We start from the raw sequence: 22,728 nt of genomic DNA, 5'->3' as shown, positions 1-22,728 counted from the left end.
ATGGACCAAAACTCAAAAGACAAACCCCAAATAATCACAGACATCATCATAAAAAAATGGATTTAGTATAAAAATACACAAAGACATAATATTATAACTACAACTACCTAAACTGAAGAGAGCCCTTTGAGTACTCCCTGAGAGTAGAAAAGCGCTATATAAGAATCAGTCCATTTACCATTACCATTGCATCAAAGAGTAAATCAATTAAATATGGAGTATCAAGCATTAGGTCTCTCTGTGCTAGCAAATGATTTAATAATGTATCAACATATTGATCTAATCTGCATTGCAGAAACCTGGGTACAGCAGGATGATTATATTAGTTTAAATAAATCAACACCTACAAGTCATCCTAACAGTCAGAATCCTCAAAGCACAGGTGGCAGCAATCGTTCACTCTAGCTTATTAGTCAACCAAAGACCCAGACAAAATTTTAATTCATTTCAAGGCCTGACTCTAAGCCTTGTCCACCCTAACTGACAAAGTCAAAAAAATATTTTTAGTTGTTCTTACCTGTCGTCTTGCTCCCCTGTACTCAATTTCCACTCCCACTCTCCCATAGACCAGCCACTAAGTACAGCAAGTCTAATAACTACTGATATTTGTTTAGTCTTTTGAAAGAGTAGTTGTCAACAGTAAACTGACCGTTTACATTCATATATATTTGGACAAGGACACAAGTTTTTTTTAAAAACTCTGTTCACTGAAACATATTTCAAATATAGTTATATAATGGACATGGACATAATGTGCAGACTCTCTGTTTTTATTTGAGGGTATCCACATTCAAATTGCATGAAGGAGTTTCTGTTCCTTAACAAGTGCCACCCTTTTTTTAAATGGACCAAAAGTACTCAAAGTAAAACTCAAAGGCTATTTCACTGGCAGCTGTGGGCAATTCCTTCGTTATGTCATTATCAGTTAAGCAGATAAAAGGCCTGGAGTTGATTTGAGGTGTGGTGCTTTCATTAGGAAGATTTTGCTGTTAACAGACAATGTGTTCAAAGGAGTTCAAGCCATCCTTAAGCTGCAAAAACAGAAAGAAAAAAAAAACATCAGAGAAATTGCTACAATAGCAGGAGTGGCAAAATCTACAGTTTGGTACATCCTGAGAAATAAAGAAGGCACTGGTGAACTCAGCAAGGCAAAAACACCTGGACGTCCACGGAACAGCTGTAAAGAAATACACAACTGCTAAAAGAGAAGGAACAACTGGAGGAGATGCAGAGAGAGATGCAACAAGTTCTACAAGATTTTGAATTGCAAGTGCTTTGCAATGCAGCAAAGTACAAAAATCTTGAAATACTGAGGATGAGAAACAAGAACTGCAGAAGATATGTAGAGAAATGCAGAGCAAAATCCAAGCAACGGTGAGCAAAAACACTCATTTGCAAGGACTGTATAACAAAGTCCAGTACACAAACACTCAAATGCAGGAGAAAAAAAGAAGACAAGAGAAAAAAACATGAGGACATGCAGTCTACAACAAACAAACAACCACATGCAGGAGGGAAGGAAAGTACGGGAAGAAAAATATCAAGAACTGCAAAAGAAAAACATGAAGAAAAGCAAGACAAAATTAGAAGAACTGGGGAAAAGGTGTAAGAAACTTGAGGTGCAGCATGAATAACGTTTTAGTGACATGACAAACCTCATAGCACAGAACAAAGATCAGCAGGAACTGTGCCTGAAAAAGAAGAAAAAGCACTTTGGGTTTTTCCAGAAGAACGACTCTGCCGCTTCTTTAGTTGAGCCTAGACAAGACTAGCCCCACCTTCCCCGAAGAGGGCAAATGATACAATAAATGTTCCAAAAATATTCAGCGTGCTTCAGGGTCTCATTCAATGATAATGGTAATATTGTTTAGAAACATTACTGATGGTACTGTCTCCTACAGATTTGAGTTGGATAACAGGTACCAGTTCAAGAATAATTTACCTTTATTGGACAATAACACTTAACTAACGTCTCACTTTAATCATTTGTCTTTTATGAAGAAATATATGTATTAGTGTTGACTAATCCTTGGGGCTTGTGAAAGCCCCACACACATATGAAGAATAATCGAGATTGTGAAATGAATTTATAATTATTGATCTTTGAATCATGGATCATGATGCACTTCGAGAGTCCCTTTTGTTCCTTTGGGACCCTGATGCCTGGAGCTCATGGTGGATTTACCTGCTGAAATTCTTCAGCATTGTCCCTTCACGGTAAACATGTCCTGGAGAACTAAATCAACCTTCAACAAACTATTTGAACAGTTTTTTTTATAATGATTTTGTTCATGATTTTAGTGAAGGAGGGTGAAACAGAGGAAAGATGCAGGCCCAGATAAAATAAAGAAATTGTGTGGAGCAGTTGGCTGGGATTTTTTTTCTCTTCATTTATTAAAGTCTCTTGATTTCCGAATCCCTCAAATCTGGAAGGACTATTGCACCTGTGCCTAAAGTTAAAGCACTTAATTTTTAAATGATTTTGCAAAGCCTTTTGCTTTGACTTCCCCTGTGATGAAATTATCCGAGAAACTTGTAAAAACTGAACTTTTGGATGGACCCCCAATTCGCTGAACAGGTAGAGGGGTAGCTGTGTGCACCTTGCTCCACATGGTTGTGAAGCACCTGGATGGTGTACAAAACCTTTCCTGTTTGTTTTTATGGATTTTTCATCTGTTTTTATTTGTATCCAGCTCCATATTTTAGCAGGATGTCTTATCAGTACATTTAATCTTGATTTAGATCTGATTTCTTGGCTTATTGGCTTTTTTAATGGCTAGACCTCAGAAAGTGAGAGTCTACAATATCTTATCAGATGTACTTTTATCTTCCACGTGAGGGTGCGTCCTTTCCCCACGTTTATTTGTCCTTAATAAAAATGAGTGTCAGAGTCTCTACCAGGACAGATATATAATCAAGTTTGCAGACGACTCAGGGAATGTTTCTCTGCTCCAGGATGCAGACACACAGTAAACTATTATAATAATTTGTACATTACGGCTAAGCTAGGATCATTTTAATTGAGAACCAATAATGGGAACGCAGAGGAAATACTTGCAGTAAAATACTGTCATAATGTCAGGAAGTCAGGACCCAAATTTCAAAAGACTCAGTAAACTGATGAGTTAACAGAAATTTTATTTAAGAAAGTGACAGTGAGGGGAAAAACTGAGGAAATTCGGGGGCCAGCAGGAGATTGTGCAGAGGAGAAGGTTAATCAGGGTTCCAGGCCATACATTAATAGAATCTATGATGGAAGACAGTCTTCAGCCATTTCAAGCAGAAGGAGCAGGCGAAGAATTGAGGCAGGGAGCTGAAAGGAACAGACTAGTGTAAATAACCAGTTCCCCAAAGAGATCCTGGAGCGACGCAAGGTCCTGTTCCCAGTCTGTTGCAGCTTCATTCAGTAGGGCTCCCATGCTGTCATCATCTTTAAGAAGGTGACAGTTAGGGGAGAAAAACAAGGCAACTCAGGGGCTGATCTTGAAGAGAAGGAGAGGAGAAGGTTAATTGGTTCCAGGGCGTTGATTAATAGAATTTATGTTGGATGACAGTCTTACTTTTTCCATGGGGGCTTCTGAGAAAGGTACAATATTTCCTTTCCAGGGAGCAGGTTAGTGGCAATGCTGGAGAGTGGCAGGCAGGCAGGTTGTGATTTGAAGATGTTGAACTTAGGATCCCGAACTAGGCTGAAGCAGTTTGTGCAGGAGGCACTACAGATGCTCCACAGGAGGGGCGAGCTGGAATCTGCTGCCAGCTTAAGGAATCTCCATTTACCAGTTAGTTTCTTTCTGTCTTGTATTTTTATTGTTTTGTTTACTTCAAATTTTGCCAGCTATTAAAGCTGTGATTTTGAGTTTACGTCTCTCTGCTGAGTGGTCTAAAGTAATCTGCTCCTGTGACAGATTGGCGACCTGTTCTCCCACCCTGTGATAGCTGGCACAGACCCTCTACCCCTGTGATGCTGAACTGAATAAGCTGATGAAAATGCATGGACGGATGACCTTGAACAAATTGTTGTTGAACTCCAGGCTTCAGTAGTTTATTTAAAGAAAAACTTTAAATAAACTACTGAAAGTTCCCAGATTGCTTTGATGCTTAAAGGAATTTAGCGTATTTAAAGTTCTGTAAGTATACTGTAAAATCATGATGTACACTCCTCTAAACAGGGCATTTTGTAGAGGATATTGCAAACATGGCACTGTTTTGAGAAACAAAGGTGATCTCAACATTTCTAATTTTTTTTCTCAAAACAATATTTCAGCTTCTTTCCCAAAATACTATTTCGTCTTTAATCTCAAAATTACAACTTTATTCTCAAAATGATCAACAACATTTTTTTCCACTAGCATTTTGGGATCTCCTCTAATCTCTCTGGAGACACCAGGCATACCTTACTTTGCTTCAGCTCTTCATACTTTTTCTCTGTTTTTCAAGAATTAAACAATTTTTCCTCTGCACTTCTGCTTCATTCCTTATCAGTTTTTTTTTTCTCTGGGTCTAGCGGCTTGTCTTCTAAACGCAACCTCGATTCACAGTTATACATGTTAGTCAGTGATGATGGGCCTTTCCTTCTGTTTCCTTCTGTTTTATATTTTTTTTCTAACTTTTGTTCATAGTCCAGATATTTTTTCTTTTTTTCTTTTTTCACACGGTTTTTCTTCCATCTTTAAATAGACTGGATAACGATGATGACTGGAAACAGGTGAGAACACGGCTGACACAGGAAATAGAACTAAACTGTGACAAAAGTCCAAACTGAAAACACTGGGTCAACAACACTGACAGTACATAACACTACATATACTTTCTGACAATAAAACAGAACAAAATGTCGTTGACTCTCCACTGGCATGTCTGCAATTACAGTAAATACTTTGTGCCTTAAACCTACATTATTTTTGATAGTCACTTGGGGGTGATAGGTTTAGCTGGAAAAAAAAACCCAGTATGCTCCTATAGGACTTTACTGGTAAATTTCTGACTTGGCCTTGGTGCACTGAAAACTCTTTTTTTCACATAATATAAGCCAAGCTTTATTAACAAGAATAATCTGAAGTATGTGTTCAAATCAGGTTATATTGACTATTTGTAAAGGTGTACCATCTGTAAAATGCTGTAAAATGCAGTCTGTTATTACAGAGCAAATATAAAAATGCATATAGTAATAATTAATATCATACTTAAACTAGTTTTATGTATTCTGAATTGATCCACAAGATGTTGTACACATTTTCTTCTTATCTTAGCTATTAGTTCCTATCTCCTCAATTAAAGATGTTAGGCGCCCTTCACTGAGAATGATAGTTTAGCCTTTTATTTAAATGCATAACTTCTGACATTATTAGTGCTGAAAACAGTTATTATTTTGAAGCCATGTTTTCTGTATTGCAATGGAAAAGGTCAAATTTTACCTGCAAAGAGAATGGAGACATATATTCTCTTTGTAGTGATCTTTAATCTGCTGCAAATGATAGGGTACATGAGGGGATTTAAAGTGGGAGAGCATCTGCCAAGTAAGCAGGAGACAAGCATGTCTTTAAATTCATTTTCAAATAGCAACAAGATTGCTGGTTTATCACAGGGTAATGAAATGATCATTTAATGACCTATAGCGATAAGTATTGTGATCATGTACATCATTTCATCAAAGTGACTGTTGCTTAGACCTTCACTCTACATCTGTTTAGTTGTACATGATAGACATGGATTATCTTGTGGAAAATACAAGAATTTTGTATTTATTGAAAGATAATTGTATAATGAGACATATTGCAGTGTTTGATGCAATGCCAGTTTATGGTTTTACAGGGCACCTTCTGCCCAGCATTACTAACAGCAGCTGTGAAGGAAACAATTTCATCACCTTAACAAATGGAAAGTCATTTTCTTTGTGACAGTGGCTGCAAGTGGGAGAGAAGTTGCAGGGACACCTGACAACGAACATCTCTCAGGTGTTGTCACGAGGGCTCGGAGCTGAATAGAGTGTTATTCTCCTCTCTCATTTATGACACGGTGACAGAGGAGGGGCGACTGTGTATGAGAGGGACACAGAATGACAAAGGATGAAAGCTGCAGTTACTAAAAATAAACCCAAGAACGAGAACATCAAAACATTTGAATCGCAAGGTCAACCCGAGAGAACAAGAAGAAAAGCGGCAAAGTCACTCAATGCAGCTTTCATTGTATAAACTTAGAAAATCAAGACAATTCAACAGGAAGGAAAATACATTTACCTAAATTAAATGGGATAATATTGCACACTTTGAAATGAAGCTTTCAAATGAACTTCACTTTATATTTTTCAAGGAAAATGGAAAAATAGGTATAGCATTTTACTGAAACATCTCCACACATGGAAATTCAGTATATAAGGCAAAAAAGGAATTTCTGCAGTTCCTGAAAGCTTGGAAGTAAATATCTGGTATAGCCAACTTTATTCTTTAACACTTTAACACTCTTCTTTAAGCAGTCTTCAGGAATAGCCTTCTTGAAGGACACTCAAACCTTTTTTTCCATGTCAACATGCATTTGGTTTCACTCGCTGTCAAGATGTTCCCACACTGCTATCAGTCCATAACAGATAGTTTTTCAGTTTGTGTTTTTCTATCCAGGTATGCTTTTACTGCATTGGCAGTATATTTGGTATGACTGATATGCTGTGAAATGAAGCTCTTGCTTCTGAATTTTTTCAGATGGTATTGCATGGTGGAACACAATCTGAGAGTATTTTTATTTCTTCAGAATTCTATCAATTTTGACAAAATCTCAAACACTACTGACTGAAATGGAGCCCCAAACCATTCTAGGCAATAAAAGTATTTATTACAGCTATAATCCTGTCTTGGTCTCTGCTCTCGAGCTGGGTTTTTTGGTTAGCCCTGGGTTTTTTGGTTAGGCAGAAGGACTAGACTAAAAGTGAATGAAAAAAACACCAATGTCCAGAAAGGCTGAAGAACTTTTGCAAATTTTACAACAAAGTGTGTCTAGTTGCAACTGGGCAAAAGTTGTATCTTTCATTGTGTAAACATTCGTAGCTAATCCAGCTGAAAGACCAATGCCTAATGCCTTAGAAAATGCAAATGCATAAATAAAAGGAATGAATGAATATTTAAAGGTTAGGCATAAAAGCCATGAGATGCTTCATGTTCATTTATCATTGTTATGATCAGAAAGCACCTGCTCTAAGTAGTATCTCCATGCTGACCTTTTATGAGTAACACATCAGAGCAGGTAGGCAAGTCTTAACCTATTCTGTCTCTAATGAAGTATATTGCACAGTACTGAACTCACTTCAGGGATATATTAAGTTACACATGCGTCAAAGCTCACGTCTGGCTCAGGATTTGATGAATACCCATGATACATGGTTTGTTTTTCACTTAGCTACACTGATTAAGACCTGGAAAGAACTGTTACCATGGGCGTCTCACCTGTGGAATTAATTATCCCACGTTGCATCCTCTGACTTCCTGATAAACAAGCCATTCAGAAGAGTCTGTGATTTCATTTTTGCAGGACTCTAACCAGGTAGGAACACCACTGTTATGAGCTAATAGTTGTTGTAATGCTTTTTCATGTGTGTGTGTGTGCATGTGTATTTTTGTATTATTTGTTTTACATTATTTTTCAGGAAACTGCAAGCACACCTTTAATCTCTCCAGCAAAATGCCAAGCCAGCTTGAGAGTGCAATGGATGCACTGATGACAGTTTTCTACAATTACTCGGGGAACGATGGAGATAAATACAAGCTCAACAAGGGCGAGCTGAAGGAACTCTTGAACAGTGAGCTCACTGACTTCCTCACGGTAAGGCTGATGTTTAAATGCAATGATTATTTTGTTGTTTGTTTTATCTGTTGGGCATTTAGACAAAGATCTGATGTCATGCAGAATTTTCAAAAGGAAGCACAATCCCTGTACGGATTTAAATTAATGGGAACATCCTGGTGTGCTGAAGTATGACTGTGCATTTCATTAACTGATCCATAATGACCAATAGTAATTACATTAATTGGCTTATGGATCTTGAAAACTTTGAAGGATGATTTGCTGTTGTCTTATTCACTTAAAAGTCAATCTTAAGAGTGACGTGTTCAAATGATGTAACATCCTGACCTTGTTGGAGGAAATTGTTTTTTCATTGATTGCTTTCTTGCTGTCAAAGTGTAACTGCTTGTGGCTCTCACATGAAACCACCATGGCAAATAAATGATGCGGGGAGAGAGATAGATAAGGTCATTTGAGATAAATCCCTGCCCCTGAGTCTGTGTGATAGCAGTGCGTACAAGCCTGCAATTTCAAATGATTGAGACCACAGCATCAACAAAACAGCCAAGGTCTAAAACCTGATGCCTTCAGATATCTTTCTTGTTACTGTCCGTCCCCCTTCATGTGGGTGGGAGGCCTCAGGTGCTCACACATCATCATCATCATCATCAGTGACCCATATCACCTCCAAATATAGACACCCTCGTGATGTCATCACATCCCTGTGGGCTATAGTCACCTCTGAGAATAGACACAGTGGCGTTCACCCTGAGTTTCTGCCAACAGGAAACTTTGACACTTGACAGCCGAAGCATGATACAGTACTTACTACTACATGTTCTGTCTTGATAGAATTGATAGAATTTTAAAAAGTAATACAAAATTCAAATTAAGTGTGCTCTTGATTAGGATTGTTAGGTTTATTTACTGATAAAACATGCTGCTGTTAGTCTTGCATTTTTCATGTTCATGTCTACTGTCGATTTTTACTCTCACTCAAGGTGACTCTGTATTTTAACGTAGCTTTGAGCTTTTCAGACCAAATTTAAATTGAAACTACATGAGAAAATGCACAACTGCTGTGGTGATATTTTTTCTAATCTAAATAAACCCCCAGTGAGGATTTTAATTTTAACCTTCTGAGAAATGCTGACTTTAGTGCCACGACAGAAAGATCACCGGTGCCTTGGAGATTAGAGGATGAATTAGAAAAACGTCTTGTTTCTCAGTCATGGAGGAAATGAGCAAAGTAATAAATGTCGCATTTGATTAGCTGAGGCTCACGGGTCATTTAGTGGCAGCATCACTCTGCTCTTCACCGGACATGGGGTTTTGCCTTCAGTCAATATCAACCAAGAGGAACAGTCACATTTTCTGCAGTATTACCGGAAGCTTAGAAGTGTTGAAGGTATTTGGCTAAGAAGTCAATAATATTGGTAACAAGTTTGTTTTATGGGAAAATCATTACAAGGCATTACAAGAGCCACAAAGACATAATCAGTCCGATTGCATATTTGTTGAATCACTATCTGTTTGTGTTTTGTTTTCAGTCTCAGAAAGATCCCATGCTGGTGGAGAAAATCATGAATGACCTGGACTCTAACAAGGACAACGAGGTGGATTTCAATGAGTTTGTTGTGTTGGTGGCAGCTCTGACTGTTGCCTGCAATGACTTCTTCCAAGAGCAACAGAAGAAAAAGAAATAGGTGTCCAAAAAACCCCAATGTCCATCCACATTTTAAGCTGAAGCTGAATTGTGTCGTAGTTTTCCCAGAACATAGGATTGTCATTTGTAGATGTAAACGTAACAATTTACAGACTGGAGCTGTTAAACAATTTTTACAAATTATTTTATTTTTTTGTTATATATATATAACTAGAAAAGCCCTTTCCTTAAGCCCTCCATGGTGTTGTTATTGTTGGGTTTTTGTGTATGGAAGTGTTTCATCCAAACCTTTGTGCATAAATGTGTAACTGCTTTTCTTTTAGTTTAGTCTGCAAAAGAAAGAATAGAATAACTTACTGTTGATTCATTCAGAGGCATTTTCCTTAAAAACGATAATGTGGTCATCTAAAAACCTTTCCTAAATCCTTACAAGATTTTGTTCCAACAGATGTCCCAGTTGACTCTCCCACTTGCTCAGTTTTAAAGGTCATATGTTTATTTAATATCTTGATGATGCAATGAATGGTTTCGCATTTACTCTTAGCCTCCATTCCCTAAGGGGAAATACCTTTTCCTGGTACAAAGTTAGAGTCGTAGAAAAATACGCAGGCCCACAGTGATTTAGCCAAGTGTTCCCCTGTGACAGTAATAAATGTCTCACTGCGATATGCCATGTGTGGTATTTTGTGCACTTTTGAACAAGATTTGACTTCGGCATCAAACTTACTAAAGATTCTTGGAGACATCATGTTAAATGTAAATGCACTTAATAAATGTAAATCTATCCTGTGTGACTTATTTTGTGCTGATCCACTGTCTTGCACAAGTCTTGCATTCAAAACATTACTTAAGTAAAAGTAAACAATTCTAAGGTGCAAAAGTAAAGGTGTTATTTTTTATTACACACACTAATAAATTGATTAAAATGGAAGAAATTTCACAATCTTCCTTGTGAAAACAATTAAATGATGTAATCTGACGGAGTTTTAATGCACTGTAAAGCTTACAGTGCATTAAAACTCCATTAAAACAGTAAATTGTTACAGTATAAAATTACTATTATAGTAAATGCACTACTGTACCAAAAATTGTATCATAAGAAAACAGGTAATTGGTTTTATTAATATATGTGAAAAGCATCAGGCATTTAACGATAGCTGTTAATGTTAAATACTTAATATACAATTTCAAGGTTGCAGTGAACCCACACCTCTCCAAAGGCTCACAATACAAAGCTGAGGGGTTATCAGCTCTTTATTGTGGCACAACTGGATTAACTTTGTTTCAATTTCTATCCAATTTTGAATTGAAATAACTGTTCTGATCCTGGCCCGTTAAGGACATAAAGGAAGACTACACAGATGGAGTGCAGTTTAGTGCAGTGCAGTTGTATATAACACCAGTGGCGTGTCTAGAAAATTTTTGTTGGGGGGGCCAGGTAGGGGCACAGATTTGGAGAAGGGTGGCAGATGTAATTTGCAGATAATGTTAAAAAAAAAATTCTACCAACTGTTAACCATAATTCAATAACCCTATAAACCTAATAACCGAATGCGCTTTTAACTCTTATTAGAATGAGATTTTAACCACTACGGTGCAAAGTTTTTAGATACTGCACTGATGAAGTAGAAAAGATACAATCAGTGCTTTGTCAGTGTTTATTCAGCATTCAAGGACAGCAATATTTGCATAGTATTTTTACTGACATATAGTGCACATATGTTTTCTGATTCAGATTCAGATAGTTATTTAATAACAGCTAGACATTTTAAATGAGAATAAGAAAGAAAAGTATTTCTTTGTGCCCCCTTCTCCTGTTAATGCCCTACCTGGCCCCTGGCATAACTTTGCTAGAAAAGGATCCTGGTGTTATTTGTCTCTCAGAAACAGTTCATAACTTCCCTTCAACTCATTCATGTGACCTAAAAGGTAAACCTGTTTCTCCATCACCTGTTCCCTCTCACCACGTATCCAAACCGACATCATGACCAGCAGCTTTACAGCTGTGGCTCCAGCAAACATCAGCTGATACTAGAAATTAATATTAAATAAATTCTAACAACAGCTGATCAAGCTTAAACGTGCTGCTGTTGTTTAGTGCGACATCCGCCGGTTTCCTCTTTCTGGCGCAAAGTGGGCAATAAACAAACAAGAGAGAAAAGCCGATCAGCTGATCATTGATCAGTTTCATGATTGAAGTAGCAACAGGAGAGGGAGGGGAGAGAATGAGAGAAGAAGAGCCAGCTGTGCAGCAAAGACACAGAATAACTCCAGCTTTGTGTCTTTTTTTCATTCTAGCTAAAGTACGGGACAAACTGCGTCTCTCTAGCTCAATATGAAACGTGTAATATTTTCTCTGAATGAGGGACCATTCCATTTTTTAAGGAGCCGTTGGCAACTCTACTAACTAACCTTATGAATAAAATAAAGTTCACTATCAGTAACATCACAGCACCCACCCAGTTGTACAGAAACTCCGTCATGCTAGCTAGTACGCAGTACGAGTTACTGTAACTGACTGTAAACAGTCAGCACAACAAAAATAAACTCCACCTAAACTTGGTTTATATCTGACTCAGATAGACTGCAGGTCATAACTTTTTACCTGAAGTTCAGTTCACCTGACACGCGGACTGGCGGCTGCCTCGGGTCTCTCCTCCTGCCTCCCGTTTGTGTCATGCACCAGCTGGCCTCCACCACTTGCTAATGTTACTGAATCTGTGGAAGCTACACCATAGCCACCACCAAACAACTGAGTTATTTTTACACATCGGCCAGCTCCACCTCCAATCCACCACCTCTCATTGTTCATGCCGTTACAAAAAAAAAAAAAAAAAGTCATCAGCCCACCGGGCAAATGCCCGGTATGCCCGATGGCCAGTCCAGCTATGTTAACCTGTTAATCTTTCGCCGAAAAACTGTTTTCTGCGGTGCTGTCTTTCATGCTTGGCTCTCCTACCTTTGCTAACATGATGCTCATAGCGCAGAAGCCGATGCTGCATTCACTTACACTCGGATATCTGAGCTTCACTGTGAAAACATAATCGTATATTTGATATTTCATTGACTTTTATTGTTTTCGCTTTGGGGTGGCACCTGGGGTGGCCAGTCTGGTTGGGGGGGTGGCCTGTGCCCCCCCAGGCCACCCCGCTGGACACGCCACAGTATAACACGCATACAAACTGAATCCGGTCAAGCAAATGGTTTAAATTAGCATAAAACTGAAATACTCTAGCACGAGTTTCTACCTGAGTAAATATGCTTTCTACAGCTATAAAAAATCTAATTCAACTTTATGAATCAGAAAGGCTGTACTTTTGGGAAATGACTGTGTCTTTATGACGCATGGTGATCCCAAGTTGGGTCCAGCTGGATCAGCCAAACACACAGATACAACCTCCCCTCAAGCAGAAATGCAGATTTTTCTCACCTTGGGAAGGACAAAAGTGTACACTGAAGGGTTTTCCTCTCTTTCTCTCTCTCTTTCGCTCTTGCTCTCAGCCCATTTCCCAAAATACCTAACTAGACAGTTAATTTGCAGTGATATTCTCAGCTGTGATGTGGACAAAATTACTGAAACAAAATCCAGAGGCAAGTCTGATGCTTTTATGTGAGCAGATGGTGCTTGCACAAACCCTCACCACGACAATGCAATTTGTCTGTGATTGGCTGTAATCGAGCAGGATAATCACCCCATGGGAAGATGCCATGCCGTAATTATGCGTTTTGTTCAATTTTTAAAAGGTTGCAATCAATTCTAAGTGTCATTTGATAATTTTTAAATGTGGATATTTATATTCTCACTCGTCTGATTGCCCTCCACTTTCACAAACCTCTTCCGAATGTTCATGTGATTGTCTCTTTATTTCCTGTGAGCGTCATGTTCAGGAACTGGCTTCTAGCAGAGCAAAAAAACCTACCCATCACACAAAGTTTGAGTCATCAGGCGTGATCAGATCTTCGTGTCCTGTGTCAGTGTATTCATTCAGCTATTGTGGGAGGAAATGTATCCAAATTATATGGGGCAACTGAGAAATTGTTAACATAAAAGCGGTTGCACCTAAAGCACAAATGCATATTTCTATCACAAAGACATTACTAGAAAGAGATTTTTAAAGCAGAAATTTTGCATGATTTAGTAATTTTCTTATTTGTTTAAAAAAGTATCATTCCAAAAAGCATAATTTAATCTATTCCTAATATAATGTAAGAGGATGGAGAAAACAAAAAAGAAAAAAAATTAAAACAATTGTTAAAAAGAAAGATGTGACAATAAAAAACAAGAGTGTTTTCGACACTTCGAAGAGAGAGATAATGGGATATCAACTGGTGAAATATTATTAGTATTATTGGCAAAAGTACAAGACTCATTCTCTGAACACATTTTGTTGTTGTTTATAAAACTCTAGATAAAACTGGAAACACATTAGTATTTTCTGTTTTACCAAACATATGCATATGGCACAAAAATTAGGATTTCTATTGGCTGAGTTTAGCACAGTTGTAGCTTTTTGGGACAGTTTCTCCTCACTCCAAGTGTCAGCCATCCAAATGTAGCTGCTACCTGTGACGTCTTTAAAATATGCCTCGAGCCCTTATCTCCCACATGCTGTCCGCTCCCCCTTTTCGTCACTCTGTGCGTCACCGTTCGTGTCAGAACTCCTCATTAGGAGTGACCTGTGTTTGTGAGTGTGTGTGTAATGCTTTCAGTTTCTTAATTTTCTCATCAGCATTTAAAACGTTGTGAAGAGAGCATTTAAATTTGAAATCATTTGTTCTCTACGTCTGTAAAGAAATATTGTAATAATGAGACATAAATTGATAAGAGAAGATAATTTAAATATAATATATAATCCCCTTTTAGAGATTTCTTTTTATTTGCTAATACTGACTGTGTGCTATTAGTAGCAACATTTTATTTATATATGACAGAAACTAAATTCAAAGTCTAAGAAAACTCAAAATATCAAGGCAACATGATTCAATAGATTTTCTTTGAGGTTAACAATAAAATCCATGGTTTGGCACAGGGTATTACACCAGGCACTCTTCTTGAAGCAACATCCCTATTATTGGGCCTGGGAATATCAGTGGGAATACACAAGCTTGTGGCTTGTGACCCCACCCACCCACTTCTGACCCACCTGCAAACTGTGGCTCACTTTTTTTTCTTTAATCTTTTTTTTTTTTTTTTTTTTTGCAAATATAAAGAAGGTCCAAGTTGTTTTCTGTTAAAAATTCATGATGTTTTATTTCCCACTACCACAGATTTATAAAAATGACTAGATGCTTGTGTTTTGCATTTGGTTTCTTGGTGCTCGTATAACTAGGTGAATCAAGAAAATGAGAACTCGGTTGTGGAAAGGACACCACACATGAGGGGTAAGTAGCCTGCTGTAATTCAGGAGGACATGAAGCTGAACCTGAATCCTTCCACAGTCTGCTGAAATATCTGTAATAGCATGTAATGAGTTCTCTGCAGGTTAGGATTTCACTGATGAATCAGAAGACACTTGCATTGAACTATAATTCTGAATGAATCTGAATATATTTATTGAGCAATATGAGGTAAAACAAGACAGGCTTTCTATACTTGTCAAATCAGGAAGCTGTAGCAAAATAATCCAGTAAAAACAGATTATTAGATTGTATTTAGGGGAATAAAGCATGCTGTCTTTGTGTACTAACCTTGTACTTAATGTATGATGATAATGTATTTTTATTAAAATGGTATAGTTAGCTTCATTTATGAAGTCTGGTCATGTTTGCTTGGTCAGCCTCCCCTGTGACTCAGCCAGAAAATGAAAATGACAGGGGTTTTTTTGTTTGTTTTTTTGTTTTTGTAAAGAACAAATTAATATTTACTTTAAACACATATTGGTGTTGCTTAGTAACAAATAAGGGGACAGACTTTCTACAACAGATTGCTTTATCTGGGAAAGTGGTGTGCTCATCAGAGAATGACAAGAGGACAATAGAAAAAACACTTTCCTGCTGCCCCTGCTGGAACATGTATGGCCTGATCTGTCTCTCACTGATAGTCCAGTTCTGTTGGTCTTTGTGTCACTTACTGGTGCAGTTCTTCACTGAAAATACTTTTTTAGTCAAAATGAACAGAAATGAGATTTGAAATTGTTTTAGTCAAGAATTTGCTAAACTGATGCTGAGATTTTAAACTGAAACTGCTTCAAGACGGGTTTGAGCTAAACTTCCCAGGAGGCCTTTCTAATTACAGTAAGGTCATTAATGATTAATTAAGCACATAAATTAATGTCTGTGAAGGTTCTCAGTCATCCAGGTCATCGTAGTCAAAGGAATTTGCAAAGAAAAGCGTCTGGACCTCTTTAAGTTGCTTGAAGACGTTTCACCTCTCATCCGAGAAGCTTCTTCAGTTCTAAGGTCAAATGGCCGAGAGTCCCAGATTTAAACCCAGTGGGAGTATCCCCCCAAAGAGGGACAAAGGACATAAATTAATCATTAATGTCATTTGTCAAAACAGACATATGGACTCTTTGGAGTATTGTCAGTGAAGATCAGCAAATATCATTTTCAGTAAAAATTATATTTAATATCAAAGATCATTTTTAATTGGATTTGATATGTGACCCAAAGACGACTGCTGGTACCTGCCTGTCTTATTACTTTACGTCTTTCAGTAAGTAGTGACCTTTGGCAGCCAACTGAGCATGTTCTGTGTCACTGAGCTACAATGTATTTGGGGTCATTTGTTAAATAAGAGGACACTTCCTGAACTCCAATATTACTGTGGTTTGAAGAAACTACACGACCAGGAGAAGTACTCCGGACTTCAAAATAGTGCTAATGTGTCCATAAAATGTTCATCTATAACAGATGCTAAGGAATTGTGGGTCTGTTAAATGTATAATGTTTAATTCCAAACCTGTATGGAAATGTAAGAAACACTTTTAGTACCTCATCATGCCATACTGTGGTTCAAGATCCACAATGTGTGTAACCGAAATGTGTGTATGTATAAGATACAAAAGTCTTGAATTTCTTGTAAAGATTTAATGCAATACAGGATATTATAAAAGCAAAAAATATTGCTGAAAAGTGGCTTCGTGATTATGCAGCTGTGATATTTTGAGATGCACTGCACTCAAAATATTGAGTGCCTGTATCTGCTCTAATCTCCTGTTGAGTGATCGACAAATAATTAATAATCTTCACTGAGAAAGGCCAGATTCAAATGTCAAGCTTAATTTTCTGTAGAATAACAGAGGAGTTCAGGATGACTGACAGCATCAAAAGCAACCTGTGAGTCCAAAACACACACATGAGGAACATTTGAACTAAACTACGGCTTTATATAAAGAACGTGATGTGGCTGCTGCAAAGCTTTGATTGACGATTCAATGTCTATCATACTGTACGCACAGGACAGGAAATAGCCAATACAACATGTTGTCTTAGAGTCTTTGTGTCATGGAGTACATGCATCATCAGGCTTGTTCATTAACTACATCACTGAGCACAGAGAGAATACATAAGAAGCTGCTTGATTTAGTAACACAGTTCAACAGAACACATTTTCAAGCATATAAACATAATCGATAATGATGGTACAGTCAGTGTAACGTACACTTTTGCAATTTGAAAAACGTGTAACACACAGGCTTTAACAAAAAGGATTTTCTGGTGTGAAGCATCTGAGATCCTAATGGTCTTGCCACTCACTGCTTTTGAATCCACAAACTATTAAGATCAACACCTTTGTGAAGCACACTGTTGCACAGGTGACAGTTTTCTTCATTGATATTCACAAAATATAAATATAGGGGTATTATTTAGCCAGCAATAGCAGCAGCTGCACATCTGTTTTGTATCCATACCTTCTCCCACACTATACAAATAAGATAAGTAAAAGACCACCAGTGTGGCTTATTAATACAGTACACTACGCTGTTACACACACACACACACTCATACACACATACAGTTGTTGGCTATAAAGTCTTGGGCAGTCGTTCATCACCAGCTTGTGCCTGCACATGTCTCTCAATGATAATACACCTTCAGGCCTTTAATCACAGGTCGCCCCATTGGTTTGTGTGATTCAGGCCTTTATATTTTAGAGATAGCACCTGTTGTTTTCTCTGTAGTAACAGCAAGAGTTCATTATGTACCCAAGACAGTCATCAAAGGCAGTGACATCATTCCACATATGAGGTAATGATGAAGAAGCACGTACTCCATTGAAGACATGATGGTTTTGCAGACATGTGTTTGCAAAGACAGGAGCCCACAATGTCTGACTTCACCTGCTACGCCCTAAATCTCCTGCATTAAACAGGTGACACATAATTACATTCAACAGTGAATCCATGTTTCTTCTTATATCTTTGCAAATAACTCATTCATCACTGTAGTAGTGACAGAGATGACACATTTTATTAAGATTTTCAGACCCTACTGTACCTCTGTTTTTGTTTTTGGCAAACTACATTTGCCATGAATGTTTCTATGTTGTGGATATGGATTAACAGCACTAAATGCTAGCATGCTGTCAACGCTCCAGATGACTGAATGCTAGAGGGTGAACATGAGTTCTTTCAAAAAAGAGGCATTAGAAATATAGCATTTAGGAAAATAACCAGTCGATGAAAATGCACTAAAATAACAGAGACAGTGACATATTATATATATATATATATTATTATTATTATGTTATGATGCCAACATGTTATTTTAAGGTGTAATGTTATGCCCAAGGAGAAATGTCAGTTTCTTCAATTACCTAGAATATTATGTCATGTAGTAAGTTGGTTTCATCAGCAGCTTTTTTTTACAGGGCACAGCTAGAGGAAATGCAAACGTTATATACCTTCAACAGCTTATATTATCTGTGGGATATTTTAATATGCTTAAAAAATTGTAGCATTACAGATTTCCTGCTACTAGGAAGGTCAAATCCAAGGTCAAAGTAGAGATCAAAAGGTCAAATAGAGATAATATCTTAAAACCTGAAAGCTGACTGCTGTATTTCATATTTAATACAGTTCAAACTCATACAAGCACTTTTTTATGAATTGAATTGAAAGAGCGTCCTTTTTTTTTCTTTTTTTTTTTGATAATAAGAAAACCCCAGTTGAGTGCTTTGTCATGCAATATCATTTTATTACAAAAAACGTTTTTGGTCTTTTTTTTAATCAAATGCCCTCATAATGGCAATGGCATACTCCCTCGCTTTACGTTCACCCTCCATGTCCATGATTCAGCACATCACCAGTACTCACACAAACAGAAGGTGACATTCATTTTAGCACCATTCCTTATCAAGAATGTCGATGACAAACTCCCAAAACAACATCATAAGTCTAATTCTGATAAATGCACAAAGGGCGCTCAAAGCATATAAAAACAAGTGTGGTTCCACCAAACACAAAAGGACACTTAATTAAATTTATTTACAACAAGATGATTGAAATTTAAAAGAAAAATATATTTAATAAAATGTAAAGTGGAGTGTGTAATATCATAATAGTCCTATGACACTTATCTTTTATTTTTCATACACTTTTATTTCAATGTCCTCAGACATTTTATCTAACCAGAGGGACTGACTGTTACTTTCACTTAAAGTAATTTTAAAAACTTTTGCAGTCAAATGCTACATTTGTCACATAAGATCCTGTTAGGATCAGTTATTGAAACAGAAATCTTCCACGTTGTTGAGTTTGATGGTCTGTAGCTCCTGGCTGTCTAATAGCCTGTAGCTGAAAGACACTCGGTTGACAAACTTCCCGCTGGACACCATCCTCACCACAGTGTTATCACAGCCAATCTTCATGTGGGCTGCAGGTAGAGCAAAAACAAATCTTAAGTCTTGACTGATGTTTTATTTAAAGAGAGGGGGAGGCAGAGAGATGGTGTGCACTTACTTGGTCCAGTGAAAGCGATGCAGAGGTCAGTAATGGGAAGCAGCTTTGATGTATCAATGCCATTTCCCCCCAGCAGCTGTACAAAGTCCCCTGATTCTGCGCATCCGGGCATGGATCTCTATGGAAATCAACATAGAGTGTGATACAAATACTAACTAACAAATACTAAATACTTATTCTGCACAATAAAGGTACATATAGTGAATTTTTAAGGACAACCTATACTATCAGAATATGCTTTTTTAATATAATATCTTAAGATTAATTATTTTAAGTTTGTAAAAAAAATTGTTTTACCAAGTAGGTTTTTGCAGTGAAGGGAAAACAGTCTAACTGGCACACTTTAAAAGCTATTTACATTTTTACCAAAGAAAACAAAAAACAAAAAGCAAAACAAGTCTTTCTCCTTTTTACCTAAAATCTGTTGTATCTAAAACAAAGGGGCAAAACAAAGTGGATGTCTGACATTCTTATTCCTATAAAAAGTGCTCAAATCAGCTGGTTGTATTGGCTGTACCAGTCATATACATTCAAACTGAAGCGCTGCTAATTACATGTGCTGGTGTTTCAGTTTTCAACTTTGCCTAAATATTGCAAACACATTTCTTTTTCTTTTTTTCTTTTTCTTTTCTTTCTTACTTTTTTTTTTTTTTGCAACATTAAACATGAACTCCTAAATCTTAAACGCTACGCTCATGATATTCTCTTTAGAGCTGAGAGAAAGTGTAGTCTGCTGCCACTTCATCTCTTGGAGCTACACCTTGTTGTGACTCACCTTTAAATCACTCCATAACTTGATAGATTTGAACTTTGTGCCTTATATACCTTATACCTTAGTATGAGATCTTAATTTGTTATGATTTTAGAAGTCTGGTCACTTAAAATCACTAATATTACCAATGCAAAAATCACTTTTTACTGAAGGTTTCAGTTGCTATATAAACTGAGAAACCCTGTAACACTGTATTTGAATAGTAGCAAACAGTGTGAAGATGAATTAAAAGCACTGAGGCAATATTCAAGAGTGTTTAGTGACTTTCTTCACCTTGGGGAGGTGGTTGTAGTGGCCCAGGCTGAACTCTGAGATGCTGATCTCTACTGGATATATGATGGAGAAGCTGCAGTTTCTGTGCTGCTGTGGGATCACCATTGTGTAACTGCCCTCTGGTGACTGTGACATGACATTGCAGGCTGCAAAAAATATCGACAAGGGTAGATGTTGCAAATGTGATCACTTTGATGGATGTTCAGATAGAAGCATAGGAATGTACACATAACCTAAAGGTTGGGTTTGTACGTGCATGACTCATATATACATGGTGGTAAAGTACCTCTTCAATTTGTTGCATTGAATGACAAATGTCAAAAGGTCAAAATAATGATATGGTTGTGGTATGTTACACAAGCATTTTTCAAAGGACTATTTCACTATTATTATTATATCTAATTAGTAAAGATCAAGTAGTTACAAAGAAAATGAAGAAGACTGTAATGCCTTCACTGAGGTCAATCTCAAAAACACTTAAAAAGCAGCATCAAATAATTTGGGGTTCAGTATAGCCATCTAATTTGCCCTTTCCTTTCATGTTACTGTCAGAGAGCATTTGCAGCCTGTCCTTGGTCCTCATCCAGGAACACAGTGGTGGCAAACTGTCCACTAATGGTGCAAGTGATGACTAAAGCACCATGCCAGGCTGCCAGTATCACCACTGAATTACACACTAATTGCAGTGTAAATGGGCTGAAAGCTCAAATGGTTACGTTTATGTGCATGCAGGGAATTTGAGAGTTTACTTCTGAAAATGATCGTCTACATACGAAAGGGGTTGGTGTGTTTCCTGACTGTCAGGGTGAAGCTGCTGCCGGCACTGTGAATGCGGAAGAAGACCATGGCCACGTTCTGAGAAGAGCGCACGCTTTTCCTCAGCGATCCAGAGTCACAGTAATCCACATAGCGCTCGAACAAAGGCAGTGGGTGATCGTGGGTGCTGGGGAACTTTTCCCCTTTCATCACCCAGCCGTCGAACACCTTGATGGGATATATATTAAAAGACAGAAGCTTTAAGTAGAATTTTATATTCAATCACAAATTATTTCTTGATGTTTTTACTAATGATGGGAAAGAATATTAAACTCTTTAGGCTGAAACCATCAGCATCTGTTTAGAATGGAGAGAGCATCAGTATGCAATCATTGGGGAAGTGATTTTCAGGTAGCTCACCTAAAGGAAGCAGGTTTGTGCCCAATTACTTTATGTTTAAAGAGCATTTTGTCTAATTAGGAACCAAGATAACAGACTCCAGTGTTTAGTGACAAGGAAACACAGAGCAAAAGCTTTATCACAAAAGCACAAAAAAGTCTTATGTCATTACCTGTAATTATACAAAAATCATGCAATAAAATAAAGTTTCAAGCCCTTAAAGCTCAACGGGACCAAATGCATCTCCCCACCTTGTGATATTTTACTCAATATAAGAGGAGAGGAAAGGTGTTTCACGAGAAGCGCTGTTAGCTTACAGTGATGAAGTCTCCTCCTATGCAGTCAATGTCAACGCTGTCATAATCCACACTGATCACTTCATTGGGCTCTGCCATAAAGAAAGCGGCACAGCTGAGCTGAGGGCGCTCTGCTGTGAAGGTGAACTGGCCCTCCACTGCAACCATGTCCAGACAACCTGAAAAGCATTCCAGAAAGGAATTTGAAAACTTTGCCAACCAAATATGAAAAATATAAATAAATGAAGACAGATTGATCTACTCTAAATACTATTTATTATATTTATTATCAGTTTTTAATATAAATATCTTTTTCTGCTGCCTTTTCATTCATTCTCTACATTTCAACTCTTTTAGCCTATTCTTTATACTTAGGTGTTTATCCAGAGCAATTTTGGTAAAACCAAAATTAAGAGACAGAAAACAAGTTTAATTTACCAAAAATATACACAAACGCTACCTCCCCTTTTATCTGCCCTCCAAATGCATAAGTTGCAAAAATTTAATAAAAAAAAAAAAAACAACAAAAAAAACCCCAGCATAAACCATCAATTATATGTTTATTTAAAATATTATAGATAGATGTCACGTGACTTACGTAAAGGTCGGCGATACATCAACTCTTCGGGTATTTCTCTCTTGAGTTCCGAGTTGAAAAATGAATATAATTCATCTTTTGTGATTTCGTTGTTCTACAGAGAATGGGAGAGAAGTTTGGCGCGTCTCGTTTGTACCTTTGAATCTTCTAAGAAGTTTCTGTATCTGTCCGGACACTTACCTCAATATACCTGGAGTCTCCCTTGAGGACGGACAGGCACAACACCAGAAAGAAGAGCTGCTCCCGGAAAGTGCGCTCCATAACGCGCATCTCTGTCTGCGAGGCTCACCTGAGCG

General features: G+C 37.5%; 2 protein-coding genes across 2 annotated transcripts; one reads left to right on the top strand and one right to left on the bottom strand.

Moving 5' to 3' along the window:
* Positions 1-7,181: 7,181 nt before the first annotated feature.
* s100z (S100 calcium binding protein Z) lies at positions 7,182-10,172 on the top strand. Its single transcript, XM_031734372.2, has 4 exons — positions 7,182-7,233; positions 7,387-7,530; positions 7,634-7,809; positions 9,321-10,172. Exons 3-4 carry the CDS (start codon positions 7,669-7,671, stop codon positions 9,474-9,476), a joined length of 297 nt encoding a protein of 98 aa, XP_031590232.1. The 5' UTR covers positions 7,182-7,233; positions 7,387-7,530; positions 7,634-7,668; the 3' UTR covers positions 9,477-10,172.
* Positions 10,173-18,550: 8,378 nt separating this feature from the next.
* On the bottom strand, positions 18,551-22,716 carry LOC116315922 (corticotropin releasing hormone binding protein). The gene is made up of 7 exons (XM_031734369.2): positions 22,613-22,716; positions 22,433-22,526; positions 21,856-22,013; positions 21,157-21,367; positions 20,384-20,529; positions 19,339-19,456; positions 18,551-19,252 (listed from the first exon to the last, which is right to left on the bottom strand). The coding sequence occupies exons 1-7, from the start codon at positions 22,700-22,702 to the stop codon at positions 19,098-19,100; spliced, it is 972 nt and encodes a 323-aa protein (XP_031590229.1). The 5' UTR covers positions 22,703-22,716; the 3' UTR covers positions 18,551-19,097.
* Between the last annotated feature and the right edge of the window lie 12 nt (positions 22,717-22,728).

This window comes from Oreochromis aureus, linkage group 7 (genome assembly GCF_013358895.1).
Source record: "Oreochromis aureus strain Israel breed Guangdong linkage group 7, ZZ_aureus, whole genome shotgun sequence".
Classification (NCBI taxonomy): Eukaryota; Metazoa; Chordata; class Actinopteri; order Cichliformes; family Cichlidae; genus Oreochromis; species Oreochromis aureus.
This window is presented reverse-complemented; position numbering and strand designations above follow the sequence as displayed.